This window comes from Dermochelys coriacea, chromosome 1, assembly GCF_009764565.3.
Source record: "Dermochelys coriacea isolate rDerCor1 chromosome 1, rDerCor1.pri.v4, whole genome shotgun sequence".
In the NCBI taxonomy this organism is placed as follows: Eukaryota; Metazoa; Chordata; order Testudines; family Dermochelyidae; genus Dermochelys; species Dermochelys coriacea.
Window position 1 is genome coordinate 252178140 of NC_050068.2, and position 16234 is coordinate 252194373.

Sequence of the window (16234 nt, forward strand, 5' to 3'; positions counted from 1 at the left end):
TTCCTATCCCCTCTCTCCTTGTTATTAGCAAACAGATCTTCACGGCCTGTGCAGTCACAGTTCCTTCAGAATGGGGGTCTACGATCAACTCCTCTTTCCAGCACACATCATTGTAGATTCCCACCTAGGGAGTGCTAAAATACAATGGGCTGTAATGTCTTGCCTTTTAAAAATCTGGTGACATCCTGAAGCTGAGGTATACTATCCTCTTGGTATCCACAGCATTTCTCCAGCTGCTGAAAGGCATCCAGGTACTGCTTACAGGCATGGGTGGGATAGAGGCTGCTCAGCTTCCTGTAGACTTCTCTCCTGAAAGAACAACAACCCTTAGTTCATCTCCTTTACTAGGAGCATCACCTTTTCTCCCTGGCTTCAGACTCACAGCTGTCCACACAGGCAGTGCAGAGAGGGTATCTAAAACTGAGCTGAGCGCAGAAAAAATGATGCTCTGAAGCCAAAGCCTGGATGGAGGCTGCAGGGTAGAATTTTTCCAGGAGATGGGCACAAAATGAGGAACCAGATATGGGCCTCGATCTTGTACTTGGCTCTGCTCAGGCAAATCTTGGTGCCTGTGTGGAACCCCATGAACTGTTCAACTGTGAAGAGGCACCCAGAGTTTCCCTATTCAGGAAAGCACTAAGTATGTGCATAAAGTGAAGCATATGCTTCAGTGCTTTCTTGCATCAGGGTCATTGTGCAAATGCAAGATACCACCCAGGCAGAGCTGAATGCAAGATGGAGATTTCCATCATCTCAAATTTTGGAGGTGTTTAGCTTATTGTAAGGAAAGGTGCTATATGCTAGTATATAAAAATATTTGGCAGTACTTGGAATCTAGGGCTTTGGTTTGGGCCCTTCTCATGTATTTTATTATTTCATTTTAAAGGCTTCACTTTTTAAATATATTTAGCTGTTGCAAAATAAACAAGCACTAAAGTGATGGCAGGGAAGCTTATAGAAATAGTTATATTTATTCACACCCGGCTCTGGGGTTGTAACAAGTGTATAAACATTGTTTTATGAAAATTGAGATCATTCTTGGAAATGCTGACTAAAGAAAATGACCTTCTCTTGTTTTTATATTGTAGTTTTTTTGCTGCTATTGTTGCTATGGAGGTGATAGCCAGTACCTTGTAATGGTTTGTCATTCCATCACATAAACTTCTTATGTTAGCGTGGGTGTAATTGGGAAAAAAAGAAACAGACTTAGACAGTGGCTGTTGTCAGTATTGTAAAAGCTGCATGAGCCTGGACCATCTCCACGGAGCAATTAGGAAAAGTTCAGGAGAATGAAAGGCCAGATTTTGCCCTAACTTATTTCCCATAGAATACCACTGACTTTAAGTAGTAGTGCATGAGTTCAAGATTGCTCTCTGTACAGTCTTATTTAGATTTGTGTGAAGACTCTGACATACTTACTTCAAAGAGTGACTTTACTGTTAATACTAGTACCAAAGCTTAGGCAGGATAGGAGACTAGAAATGAGTGTGACCCAAAACTCCAGGCCAAATATTCTTCTTCAACTTTGGGAAAGTTTGTATTCTGATAAGAAGCTGGATGCCCTGTCCCTTATCTCTATGGAACTAATCTTGGTCATTTTGTTTTAAAACAAAACAAACTTTAAAGTCCAGGGGCCAGAGCCTCAGCCAGTGTAAATAGACACAGTCCATGAGTTTTATCTAATTGTCTGGATGAGGCTTTGGCCCACAGTATATTTTGTAGTCATGTCTCTTTCAGCACCATTTGTCTTCATAATTATCACCATCAGCATATAAGAAGAGAAGCCACTAGATACTGGCCTTCTACTATAGTGCTTGGAGGAGGAGACATGGAGGACAGAAGCCCCACAGAGAAACAAGTTTTTGCCAGGATACTCTGCCATTGGAGGAGTCATTTTTTGGCCCCTTTCTCCTCCATATGGTTGGATGACAGAAATGGGGAATAACATAAAAGGAATGGGGACTAGTGGATAATGAACACCAAATATCTTGTGTGGACGTAAATACCTTGGTTCACATGTGAATGCAGCTATTTGTACAAGGAACAGGCATTCTCCAAACCATTGTACAGAGCACATGAATAAGAATGAACTGAGCAGCTGGAAATTCAAATGAATATTTGTGAACCCTGTATTCAGCCTGCTCTAGCTGTAGGGACCAAAGGTGCTGAAGGGCCAGTCCTGGCCATCCCCACCCTAACAAGAAGGGTGGGAAGGGCAGAGTGTGTATGGGGGGGAAATAAGCCAAGAAACCTGATCACATAGCAGCCCCTCAGACTGCAGTCTACACTCTGAGAAGACTAGGTGAATCCCCACATAAGAGTTTGTGATCCGGCCTTTGGACGCCTATGATCACCAGCAAAGGGACATTCCCTGTGTTGAGGCTGCTTTATCTCTAGTTGTCACAAGGGGGTGGGATTTCCGGGCACCCGTGTTCAAGAAAGATTAATTCAAACTGGAACAGGTGCAGAGAAGAACTGCTAGGACAATCAGGGGAATGGAGAGCCTATCTTTTGAGAGGAGAAGACAAGGAGAGTTTGGCTTCTTTAGCCTAGCAAAACAAAGGCTGAGGGGGAATCTGACTGCTCTCTATAAATGCATTGGAAGTAAACCCCAGGGAAGGAGAACAGCTATTGAAGCTAAAGGACAATGTTGCCACAAGAACAACTGTGTATAAACTGACCATGAACAACAGGCTGAAAATTAAATGAAAGTTTTTAACCGTCAGAGGAGTGAGGTTCTGGAACAGCCTCCCAGTGGCAGTTGTGGGGCCAAACACCCTAACGTGTTTTAAGGTGGAGCTTGATAAATTTATGAATGGAATTATATGCTGGGGTTTCCTGTGATAGCATGGAATTGGACTTGACCCATAGATCCCTTCCAGTCCTATGTTCCTATGAATTCTGTTTACAAACCAAGTAGAAAGGAGCTGAGTTAGAAAACAGAAATTACAGACTTTTAAATATACTTACTTATACTTTACAAAACTTTTAAATAGACCAATACTTCCCTGTTAGAAAATGTAAAATTGTGTTTACACTTACAATAGAGACAACTTTAAAATTAATTTTACAGGTTGCTCTAAAACAAAGTTCAGTATTACATATGCTTTTACTGCAAACAGTTTATATTTTTTAGAAAATTATAAGCACTGCAAATTTAAAAAATATATTTTATTCTTAGAAAATAGAGGAGAAACAGTGGTCTTTATTTAGTATTCTCAGCTGCTGTGCACTATTAATCTGCACTGTTAAGCAGCTGCAGTGTTCCAGCCCAGAGGTGGCTACAATTCAGTGACAGGAAAACAGAGCTGTGTACACACACGGTTCAATTCTGCAGTCCTTATACAGGCAAAATTCCCACTGCTTCAGTGCACAGCTTTTCTAGGTATGAAAGCCTTGAAAGGCAGCTCCATAGTAAGCTATCTGAAGCCGAGGAAAAGTTAACCTGTTTTGAAGGCAGAACCTCTTAACACCAAACTTCTCCACAGAGAGTTTCAAAGCTTCTCAGGAGGAGGAGATGGTGAGCTCAGGAACACGTGCTCCTCTCCTTCTTTCTGCACTGAACCTCTTCTCATTCTTTGGATTTCCTTCAAAGTCCCCAGGCCACAAGGGGGAAAGCAGAGGCAGTTCATCCTGAGCAAGGCTGCAGTCACTTCCCTGTGTGATCAGTGGTTTGTGGAATGATGCACCACCCTTAGATGACTTGGATTGGTTTTTAAAATTACCTGGGACATAGAAGAGTGATGTAGTTGCTAGAGAAAGTAGAAAATTTTCCTTCAAAACATTTTTTCCACAGAAAATGGCTTTTTGAATCAATGAAAATGTTTGAAAAAAAATCTTTCTCAAAATTTGAAGGGATTTTGTTAAAAAACCTGAAAAACAATTTTTTATAAAACAAAAAAAAACCCTACATTTTTTAATTATAAGCTGAACATTCAATTGCTGAGAAAGAATATATTAATATATATATATCTCAGTACAGACAAAATCCTAAAAAATGTACCATTAGTCTGACCCAGTATGGCCATTCTTATGGTCTCATGCTAACTACATTCAAAAAAGAATTTAATAAGTTCATGGAGGATAGGTCCTTCAATGGCTGTTAGCCGAGATGGTCAGGGACAGAACCCTATACTCTGGGTGTCCCTAAATCTCTGACTGCCAGAAGCTGGAACTGGGTGACAGGATGGATCTCAAAATTACCCTGTTCTGTTCATTCCCTCTGAAGCATCTGGCACTGGCCACTATCAGAAGACAGGATATTGGGCTAAACAGACCAGTGGCCTGACCTCATGTGGCCATTCTTACAACCTTAATTTTTTTTAAAAAATCAGTGAAAATTTGATTTTCATCAAAACATTTGTGAGAAAAAATTATTTCCTGACCATCTCTAGTACATCCCCTAGATGAAATTTATTCAGAACACTGACTATAATACACCTGAGAAATTTAGCGTCTGATCCAACTCCCATTACACGCAGTGAAATGATTCTTATTGACTTCCGAGGAGTTGGATCAGACCCCTATTTGGTGTGGGAGGAGGAAGGTAATACATATTTTAAAAGGGAATATTCGTTGTAAATACTAAAAGCTAGTAAAAATCTGGATTTCTAAAACTGAACCTTGATCTGAATAGTGTGGTAAATGAAGGGCATTGTAAAATGCACACATGCACATGTTGCTGTTTTCTTTAAAACAACGGTGAGGGCCTTGAAAGGTTCTCAGACAGACTCTTGACAGTGAAGCATGGTAAAGAGCTGGGACAGCTTTAGGGCTAATACTGTTTCCTTATTCTAATCAAGTTCCTTGTTCTCTGTTAGAAGAAGGTGACTGTCAGTCTTTATTATTATCACATGACGTATGTCTCAATATCTTTGTCCTCTGTTCTCCCTTTTCCAGGACTGCTCAGTTTATGGCTCTGCAATAACTATGCCTGCACGTACCCTCAGATTGTCCAAGCCCTGTTTTTGGAAGTTGAGATTTCTGCTCTTGTTTTCATTTTTATACACATGTTGCTACAAACTAATGGAATCCAACAGCTCTTCAGAGCTAACATCAAGGGAATTTACAGCATGTTAAAAAATTTCCCCTTTGGTTTCCCTGTATCCATATGAAGTTGTGCTGTAATGCAGCTGACCTCAGCATACAGCCCAAGGGAGCTACGGTAACAACTGTGAGATCTAAATTTGGAATTTGATGTTCACAACCAGGGACCTGGGTTGCTGGGGCTAACTGTGTTGAGGAGACAAATAGATACCCCCAAAAGGCCTGTTCCATTTACCACTATGGGAATAGTTCTAGGTGGAGAACCTGCCATGACGGAGATTGGCAGAAAAAGTGGAAAAACAGGAAAGAACACAAAATTTAATTTTCTTAAATACAACATTCCCACACACCAGAACATGCCAATATTGTTGGCTGGTGGGAGCCATCATGAACATGACGCTAAGGACTTAACAGGCATGTTACTACTTTTCAAAGGTTATTTGAAAATCTAGCATTTGAGCTTCTGAAAATAATAGAAACTGCATGAGTGGGATATGATGTTCCTTGGTGATTATCTGGTGCTCATTTTGCAAATTCTAAGGCCCAATGGATTTTATTTAAAATAAAACACTTCTTCAGAGAGGAAGGATGACCTTATTGCTGAGGCGCTGGGTGGGGACTTGGGAGATCTAGGCTCAGTTCCCGGCTGTGCCCTGTAAGACCTTGGGCTAATTATCTAATCTCTCACTTTCCCATATATAAAATGGGGATAATCATTTTTCCTTTCTCTCACCTTTTGTCCGACTTGTCAATTTAGATTGTACACTCTTCTGGGCAGCGACTATCTTCAACTATGTGTACATGCAGTACTTATCACAGTGGGGCCCTGATCTCAAGTGGGACCACAAGACATTCTTGTAAAACAAATAACCCATAACAATAATTATTGCTATATACTGTGATTTTTGAAAGGCAGCTAGGGATGATGGAAGGAGGTGGACAACGAAATAAGAATTCCCCTTTCCTCCAAAACCTTCACCCATTTCTGAAGTTGGCAAACGTCTGCTAGGTTTAATGAATTTCTTGCATTATTTTTTTGTTGCAAACCCCACTGGGGTTTTTGAACAGGGATAGCTACAATGAGGAAAACACTGGGGAAATGTGCTGCACCAGTGTGAAAAGTGACTTTCTCTACTGTGGCTTGCCCTGGGTTCAGTTGAGATCATGAAGCTTTTATACTGTAAGTTAAGACCATGTTTATTCAGAGAGTGAGGCAACTTAAAAAGGAACATTTTTAATGTAAGGGGAAACCTGTGCTGCGCACTGGGGTTAGAAACATCCCACACCCCATAAATTGCTAGATAGATGCATTCCCTTGCACCTACTATCTGTCTCAGCATGTATATATTAAGCGCACACCTTTGCATCGGTTCTAGCATATAAAGGGGAGGAAAGAGGAGAAGAGAAAAATTCAAATGGAAAAATACACTCTGTGTGTGTATATGTATATACATTTGACTACAATGATTTTTCTCTTCCCTCCCACTTTCACATAGTTTTTCACTCTTTTTGCTCCATTTTCACCATTTTTTTCCACTGGATTATTCTTTCTCCCCTTCTCGCTTCTTTTTCACACTATCCCCTAAGTAAAACATGAACCAGATAATGTTCAATTTCAAGTTAAGAATATAGGAATTGCCATGCTGGACTGACCAGTGGTTCAACTAGTCCAGCATCCTCTCTCTGGAAGAGACCAGTAACAGATGATTTCAGGCCCCTATGTTTATAAGGACCAAACAAAAACTACAGACTCAAATCCAGATCTGGATAGAGATCTGAATTTTCTGGCTTGGGACCAATCTCTTTTAAAGATTCTGAAATGCTCAGTTAACATTTATTTGATCATTTTTCAGTCTTACACACTTCCAGGTTCTGGTCAAGCCAGGAGCTGCCAAAATATCTTGCAAGAAACTGTTTTATTTATTTCCAGCCCAAACAGAAGCAAAGGAAATCTTAATAAAGTGCTTGTTCTCATGAGTTTTCGAGACAAATTTGGCAGATTTTCAAGAGTTCTGGATAGTATGGTTAAGTAGCCAGGCTTCTTAGTGTCTTTTAACTGAACCAGAACTCTGAGGGCTAGATCCACAGTCCTACTAAGTCTACTTTATGCTGCTTTGGTCCTAAGCTCCACGCCTCCTACCAACATCACAGGGGATGTGACAGCCCCTTAGCGAGTGCAATTTAGAGCAGCCCCGAGGTTGTTCCAACCTGCCAGGGATCAAATTTGCCTCTGCTACCTTGGAAAATGGGTGGGGGCAGAAAGAGGGGCCACAAAAGTAGCAGAAAGCCCCCCCCTCACTTAGATGCACCAACCCTGAGCCTTCTGTTGTATTCTCACCACTTAATGTAATCTGGAAGTACACTCAGAGGTCTATTCACCCCTCAGTGCAAGTATGTAACTCCTCTTAGCAACACCAGGAGTTACACTTGCATGGGGAGAATAGAATTCTGCAAAATGAACAACAAGAATGGATCATTAAGACATCAATTAAAATTAGAGATGTCCAATATTATTTGAAAATGTAGGGCACCATTGTGCACTTCTTGCACCTCCAAAATTTCCCTGGGTTTCAGTTGAATTGCCCCATGACCTGTCATGGGGCAGGATATGAAAAATATACTCACCAAGTAGCGGTCTCCTGGGCAGTGTACTCAACTCTAGGCAAAGGGTCTCCTCTTTAAGGAGAGAGAGAGAAAAAATTATGTAGCTGATTTGAGTTCTAGTTTCAAATATAATTTTCTTTATAAGCATCAGGATTATTTGGCGTACTGAAATAAATACAAATAAGAAATAATCATCCTGAAGGATTCCAAAGGGCTTTATGACCCAGGTGTCCTAGGCTCCACTGAATTCCCAGGGGTGGTGCAAACAGTGAAATACTGTAAAGGAAGGACCACTTGATGGAATGTAGAGGAAGCAGTGCTGTATTGTCTCCCGTTCCCATTGCTTAGCTGCTGGCAGAGCATCAACAACATAGCTGGCTAGCCAGAAGGTGGGATGGAGCTAGGAACAACTGCTCCATGTGACATAGTCACAGGGGAAAGAGCCCTAAATTATGCAGCAAGTGGTTGCATAGGTATATTGTGCATATTTCAGCATTAACTTCCCCTCTGTAGTTGTATCTACCATCCGAGAAGGCGATCATTCACACTACTAGTGAGGGAGCAGGCTGACTAGCCACCATGTATGGAGGCTGTCATTAAGCAGAAATCTCCCAAGGTTCAGGGTTTCTCCTGAGTTCTTGGGCACTATGTGGCTCACAGCTCAAGGTCATTATGAATCTTGCTAATGCCACCTACAAGTGGGTAGAATGAATTTCAGAGTCCACAAGGACAAGTCCCCAGACTTCTCTTCTACTCCCATGTGTTTTTACACAGAAAAGCAAGAAAGTGTAAATTGTTAATTTGAGGATAAGTTCATCTTTTTATTTATTATTATTATTATTTTATTTTCTCCATTTTCAGTAGGCTATGCACAAGTCCTTGTCTACCTGACAGGTTTATTGAGGTACATGCCAAATCCTGGAAGGAAGATAGCCTCATCCTATAATTTAAACGAAAGAGTCATATAGAGACCATTTTCCCCCTAGAGTTACATGAAATTATGCATAGCTCAGTGAGGCCGCCCTAAAGTTAAATATTAAATTAATTTTCATTGTATTCTGAAATGTTCCTGATTTGCCTGGGATGTGTATTTCTGTGATTAACTCAGTTTTCCAACAGATGGCACCACAGACCATTGGCCTAGGATTAGGTTACATCAACCATAAAGCTGCTTACAGGCGAACAAAATCAGACCACTTACTGTGAGAGCACACAAAATGTGAAACTGACTTAGAACAAGCAGTTTTCCAGTGGTGATACACTTACTCTCTGTAGCTGAAGGCCAGGTCTGTAAAGAAGGCTCTCCGTTTCCTGTACTCTGGGTCAGTGTAGCCCTAAATTGGGAAATAATTTAGCATCACTCTTACATCAGGACATATTGATGGGCTTGAATGGATTTGCTGACAAAAACATTCAAAACTAACAGGCCTGAATTTGTTTGTTTCTTCTATTGCAGTCTCTCTGTGGCAAGGCATCATGGGAATATTAGAGTGAGCCAAATTCTGCACTTAGTTACACCCATGAAATCTCACTGATTTTGGACCTGTTCCTAAAAAGAAATGGCACCTTAGAGACTAACAAATTTATTAGAGCATAAGCTTTCGTGAGCTACAGCTATGAAGTGAGCTGTAGCTCATGAAAGCTTATGCTCTAATAAATTTGTTAGTCTCTAAGGTGCCACCGGTACTCCTTTTCTTTTTGCGAATACAGACTAACACGGCTGCTACTCTGAAACCTGTAAAAAGAAATGTAAATTGTACTTAGGTCACAGCTAAGCATGAAGATAGAGTAGGCTTGAGTAGTGAGCATTATTTAGAATGAAAGGCACAATTTAAGTGGGAGAGTTAGAAATTAAGCTCACGCCATTGATTTTCTGCTTAGCCATTGTGAAAAGGGACTATGTTAATATGAAATTGTATGCTAGGAGACGTTGCTATAGGATAAGAGTTGTTAAGTGAAATTGTAAGATGAGATGTGTCTCTGGACAAAGACCAAAAGAACATATGCTACTGGGTGACCTGAAACACAGGATTCCTGGATGGAAGTTTCGTTAGCCTGCTCATTTGAAACTTTGGGGGGGAGGGGTTCGCTGCTATGCGGAGAGGGAGCAGGATAACAGAGGAGGGTGGGGAACTGGACTGTGGTCAAGAAGGGAAGCACCACCATGGTCTTATAAGCTCAGGCTTTCCCTCTGGAGTTAGTAGAAGGGTTCCTGAAAGCTATTGTTATCTTTAATGTGGTTAAATAAAAGTTGAGTAGTTTTTCACACATAAAAGTCAGAAGTGTCGTTAGTCAGTGGGTTTTGAAGAGATCTGCAAGGCCCGCAAAAGAGAGTTAGGAAAAAGCAGACGGGATCTTCTGCTTTTCACTGGCAAGGGTCGTGACAGGAAGCTGAGGGATGGGTGGGGCGGGGGGGAAAGCTGTACTAACAACACACAAACACCAGTGCTGAACAAAGTGTGAGCCTAGGAAGGGGAAGGTCATGACAGCCATTTTAAAATATGAGACATTTAGAGATAGACATATGATATTTTGCTCAAAAGGGAGCAAATTGAAATTTTGAGTTTCTTTTTTCTTATGTTTTACTAGAAATTCAGCTCTTCCAGTCAGGTCTTTCCAATTCTTCAATAAACATTAAAAACATATGGAATCAAATCCCTTTAAGGTTTACATTACTTTTGATATAATAAGAATAATATCTGAATTCCAGCTCCATATTAACATAACTAATAAAGCATAGCTGATCGGTATCACTGTGCAAATATTTATTATTGTAAAATAGTCAACATTTATTTGAACCATTTTTCATGTTAAGGGTCAAACTTTTCCTTTAGGGTTATGATCATGAATACTACTGTAGTCCATGAGAGTTGTGCACATTTAGTTGAGGGAAGAATTTGACTCTGAGGGTATGTTATAATCTCTGTGAGCCAGGGAAGTATTATTATCTCCTTCAATGGGACTGCTCACATGTGTAAAGTTACCCAGGGGTGTAAAGACCATAGGATCAAGACCTAAGATAAGGCAAGATGCAGAAGGTTGGAGAACAGGAACACATTGTTATGTCAGACCAGCCATGCACATGATTAATATGTTGTAATTTGGGGGTGGCAAATAAACAAGAGGTTTCTTGTCTAGAAAGTGAGATCTGATCATGTGCTAAAGGCTTTTCTGAATAGGGATGCACTAAACCATGTACTTAAAGTTAAATGTGTGCTTAGGTGCTTTGCTGACTGGGGACCTGTTGTAATAATTGGGCCTACAAATTTACCCTAATTGCAAGCTCAACTGTGAGAAAGTGGATGAAAGTTTATGAAATGTTCCAATCACATATAATGATAATTGTTGACAGGAAAAGGTGCAAAAAGGAGACAGAAAGCCTGAATTAGGCCCCACTCCCACCCCCAAAAGGCCATTGATATAACTCAAGGATTATGTTAAACTCACGGCTGGTAAACAAGAGAAGTGTGTATCTGGAAATTAATTAACCAAAATAGGTGTGTCAAAAATTAGGCCTAGTTGGTGAACGAAATAATGAGGGGATGGGCTATTCTGCCCATCACTCCCTTTTCAGGATCCTCAAAACGATATTGTGGGGGGGATTAGGATCATGCTGGCTAACTGAAAAATGGGAGAACACATAAGAGTGAGCTTTATCATCAGGGCTGCCATCCTCACTGTTTCTTGGGACCCTGGATCTCCTGTAATATTTTTGGGCCTTCCTTGTACTGATCCTGAGAGTTCTTACCAGACTGGGCCAGAGAGAGGGACCCAGACGACATCAACACCTCCACTGACAGTGGCTGAATCCCAAACCCCACCTGGGATATGAGACTGTTCTCCCCCTTACCTCTTCTTGTGTCTTTTTCCTTCCCCACTTTATGTCTTCTCTTTCCTTTCCCTCTCCTTTTTCCTTCTGTCTAAGAAGAGTCTGATGTAGCTGGCCAAGACTGTATATTGTGCACACTACTGTAAGCCTGTGATCAAAAAGGCAGCTAAAAGCAATGCCTTAAAAAGCCTGATGCTGTACAGGTTTGCCACACCTCAGAGGGCCCAATAAGACGATGTGCTGCAAGTGAGAGTCAACACTAGGGACAAACATAGCATTTTCTAGCTTTACTAGTCTCTACTTGCCCCTTTTGTGCATGCTTGTCTTCTTGTGTCTTCTAGGAAACAGCATCAGAGTTCAACAACAATGGCAATAACAACAGCTCCAGCCCAGCTCAACTAACTTTTTCCCTTTCCCCACAGAAGGACAATTATTACCATCTAAGACACTGTCAAACAAGGGGGCTTTTCCTTCTAAAGACACTCAACAGCTAAAGGGAAAGGGAACAAGGGATGCTGTTAAAAGGAAAACCTTACTTAATACTTTACCTTTCAAATGTTTTAACTGTTTTTCCTTCTTTTTCTGTATCTTTACTAAAGGGTTAAAACAATTTTAATGGTGTGTTTGCCATGGTACTAAGCAGACTGAGATCTCTGTATACTAAACACCAGATCTTGTTTGACACTTTTTAATGTTGGACAGCGACAGGATCATGTTAACACTTAGCTCTTTGGGCCCATTTATTCCATATAAATTAATACAATAGGTCTCTATGATTTTTTATTATTAGGTTACTTCATTCATTCCTACTTCACTGATGTCCATTGTAAATCTCCTCTTTAAAAGACAAACGTTGGGCACAGAATTGTTTCGGAGGCTAGTTTTACAGAGAATTCTGCTTCATCTGGACAGCAGAAATAACCCATGTATTTAAATAGTTTCAAAGGTAAACTAATGATGACATCAAACTTACAGGATGATCGTGGGCCAAATCTGGTTCATACTTGGTGATCAGATGGTGGCACTTGTCAAGGTCTCGTATTTTCTTTGGAAACCATGGGACTGTTGGATATAGCAAAAAATTGTACATTTAAATGATATAGGCTTGGGAAGGGGTAGAAAAAAAACAAGCCACTGAGAATAACAACTTCTGCTTTATAGGAGGAATATTTTACACCCCCGCGTTACAAATGGTGAATTAAAAATGAGTTGAAAAATGACAAACTTACTGTCACTGATCCAGTAATGCACTTATACATGTGTTTAAGTCTATTCCTATTCATACTTGAACTAAAAAATATAGCTTGCATTAGCATAAATGAGTGTTACGCACATGCATGAAGCCCATATACCATTATGCTCTATCATTTCCTCAAGTTTTGATCATAAATCATTCACTCTTCACCAGCCAATGAACGTAAGAGTTACCAGAATAGGCTGAGCCCCTGTTCTCTGGCAAAGGATATTTAGATCTCAGACCACTGTTAATTTCAGACTGGCTGGTGAGAAGGCTGTTTTTCTTCTAAGAGAACAAGTAATATTACAGGAGGAATATCCTGTCCTTTAGAAATTTAAAAAGAAGAGAACACTCTGTATTCTAATAAATAATAATAATAGCACTTCTTATTTATAGAACTTCAGTTTTCCTGAATATTTTCTATTTCATAGAAATTATAATTACTACATGTTGACACATAGAGACAAAATGCATGGAAGTACTATGGAAAATATGAAATATTGATAAAATCTATTGCATATTTTATGTGCATTATTTTCAGAATCATTTAGAAACAGAAGATGTATGAAAAACATGTGGAACCCAATGTGTTTTAGGAAGGCTGACCTCTGTGAGGTCACTGGAGCTATGCTTGAATGTGGGGTCTGCTCAGGAACATCACATTGCAGGATAGGGGGCCTAAGTCACATACACAAAATGAAAAGGAGTACTTGTGGCATCTTAGAGACTAACAAATTTATTTGAGCATAAGCTTTTGTGAGCTACAGCTCACTTCATCAGATGCATTCACGAAATGGAAACTCTGGACCTAATGAATAATTTAAATACAGGTTTCAGAGTAGCAGCCGTGTTAGTCTGTATTCACAAAAAGAAAAGGAGTACTTGTGGCACCTTAGAGACTAACAAATTTATTAGAGCATAAGCTTTCGTGAGCTACAGCTCACTTCATCGGATGCATTTGATGAAAATGCATCCGATGAAGTGAGCTGTAGCTCACGAAAGCTTATGCTCTAATAAATTTAAATACAATTAGACACAAGCTAGTGCTCATTTGTGGGAGGAGGGGACTTAGCCATTAGGATACAGGTTCCACACATTGCATACCTCTCTCTTCTCTGATAGTTTTCACATCTTCTGCCACTTTCTTTAAGGAGTTTATAAGGACACTGACATCAGAATTATGAACTTCACATTTGACAAAAAATTCAAGGTCATCGGTAGTGTTCTTGGATATTTTGGCTTGCCTGGTTTCAAGATGATGGATTCCAGCTTCAAAAGTCTGCAAAAGACAAATGACCACCAGGTGAGAAATCTAAAATCACTGAAAGACAACTCGCTTTGACTGCAGCCGTTATATGTCTTTTAAAAGATAACTGGATAAAGCTTTACAAGAAATGCCAACCCTGATTTTTCTTAGGCCTAAAATGAACTATCCATACAGCAAGATGGTTCCTCTAAACAGCTGTTCCCATCCCTCTAACCCTCCATCCTCATTTCAAAGTGCCCCTGGCATCCCCCTTCAGCCAGGAGAGCCCCAGCCAACCCCCCTGAGCAGCGAGGTGGTGCTAACATAGAGGGGCCATAAGGTGGGGACAGGCGCAGAGGCTAGAGGGGGTCAGGCCCAGCAGGGGCTGAGGGAAGGTACAGCATGTGAGAAGGGAGGGGAAGATTAGGGGGCAGAGGCAGAGGGCTGCCATGGAGCAGGGAAGGGGATGAGGCCAGAGGAAGGGCAGGAGGCTGCTGTGGAGGGCGAGGATTAGGAGAGAGGCTGGGATGGGGAGGTTTGTACCTCGAAGACTTTGGCTGTCTTGGACAGCCCGACCTTTCCAGCATTCCGGAGGGTGAAGGTCAGGCTCAGGGTGGCTCTTCCTTCCTCTTCGTCCCAGACCAGGCCCCCTCCCTTGCCCTCGGGCTCTGTGGCCGGAGTTTCCTTCTCCGCATCTTCTTTGAGGCTTGCTCTCCTGCCTGGGGCGCCCGCCGCGTCGGTCTTCATTGCAAACCGGCTCAGGGAATCCAGATCCCCGCCAGGGGCGACCCCCGTGCGGATGGGAGCGTAGCTCACCCGGCCCGCGGGCGCCGAGCTTCCGAGCGCCAGCCCTTGTCCTCGCCTTGCTTAGAGCCAGCCCCGGCGGAGATCTGTCAGAGGCAGCGAAAGGGCTCGATGCACTGGCTGCTAAGGGCTGGGGGGCAAAACCCTCCCCGGCGTCCTTACAGAGCGAGATGGGCTTGGGGTGGATGGAGGCCTCCCCTGTGGGTCTGACAGTGGGGGAGACCAGCCGTGAGCGAGGACCATTTATGGTGCCCGCCTCAGGGAGATCAATGGAAGGGCGCTGCCTACCGTGTGCGCAGGAGACTAAAATAACCCCCCCCCTCCTGGTAATTTCAAAGCAGGATCCTCCTGCTCTATTTCAAAGTGTCTTTATTTTCCGCAGCGTTGCATCTTTTACCGTTTTAGAAATAAGGGTCTTTTGTTAAGAGGCCAGTTGAAATCTGGATTCAGTTTACATCTCTGAATCTGAGCGTCTATGCTTCGGGTGTGAAAAAAAGCCTCCCCCCCACCCTTTGTGTGTGTGTCTCTCTTTGCTTTTATTGTCTAACCGGGAAAATCTTATTTCCATAGCTGAATTCCCTCTATTGGACTGGTCCGTATTCTACCTAATGCGTTCAATTACACGGGTAATTCAGAGGGTGGAAGTAGAACTTGTCTTCTCGAAGTCTTCGATTTGGGGAGCAGGGATCACAAAGAAACCTCTACATTTTATTTCCCGGAGCCACAGTCCCGGCCAGCAGCAGGGAGGAGATGGGAGGAAATTAGAATGACCTGGAAAGGGACAACTCTTCAATCTGGTAACTCGATGGGTTTCCAGCACTGCTTAAACCCCGCTGCAATGCCAGCGGTGAGTGTTAAGCGCTATTTTAAATACTGTCACTTAGAGATTTTTATTAGGTATGACTAAACCTATGTCGTGCAATATGATTATTTCTAACCGGTTAGTTTAAGAATGTTATAAACCGGTGATTGATTTTTTTTAAAGCAATAAAGTAGAGGAGATGCCAGTCAAGAACACCCTGTGATTTTTGCAAGGTGTCCGGAATCTTGCAGTCCCCTTTAAACTTTGCTTCAGATTCATATTTTACTTTCAATAGCCTTTTCTCCCAACCTGCCACTCAGGGGCTCTTTGCATATTTCCCCCTGGGGAAAAACCCCTGTTGTTCCAAGGGACTGATTTCTGATGCAATGGCGTATGTTTTAACAGTATTTTGAACTTTACTCAGATTTATGCTACCTAGCAAACGAATTCAGCTCTGGTAGATAATTCAAGCCCCATCTCTTGGGAACACCTGGCTCCGGATTAATGATGGAAATTTACTAGATGACCAATGGCTATAAAGTGCATGCAACTTCAGAGGAGCAGGACACTTGTTCCATTTTATTGATTTCGGTGAACGATGATCGGCAATCTGTATGCGCATTTTATATACAGTACTAAGGTTTCTAGAAAAACATTACCCCGGGT

At 41.6% G+C, this 16234-nt stretch overlaps 1 protein-coding gene across 1 annotated transcript in view; it reads right to left on the reverse strand.

The window, feature by feature from the left end:
• LOC119856605 (tyrosine 3-monooxygenase-like) overlaps positions 1–14709 on the reverse strand; it is a 44753-nt gene extending 30044 nt beyond the window's left edge. Inside the window, exons 1-6 of the mRNA XM_043503914.1 lie at positions 14506–14709; positions 13821–13995; positions 12453–12541; positions 8917–8984; positions 7672–7722; positions 164–309 (exon numbers count right to left, since the gene is read on the reverse strand). Of these exons, the coding sequence (XP_043359849.1) occupies positions 164–309; positions 7672–7722; positions 8917–8984; positions 12453–12541; positions 13821–13995; positions 14506–14709 (733 nt within the window). The remainder of the gene's footprint in view (positions 1–163; positions 310–7671; positions 7723–8916; positions 8985–12452; positions 12542–13820; positions 13996–14505) is intronic.
• Between the last annotated feature and the right edge of the window lie 1525 nt (positions 14710–16234).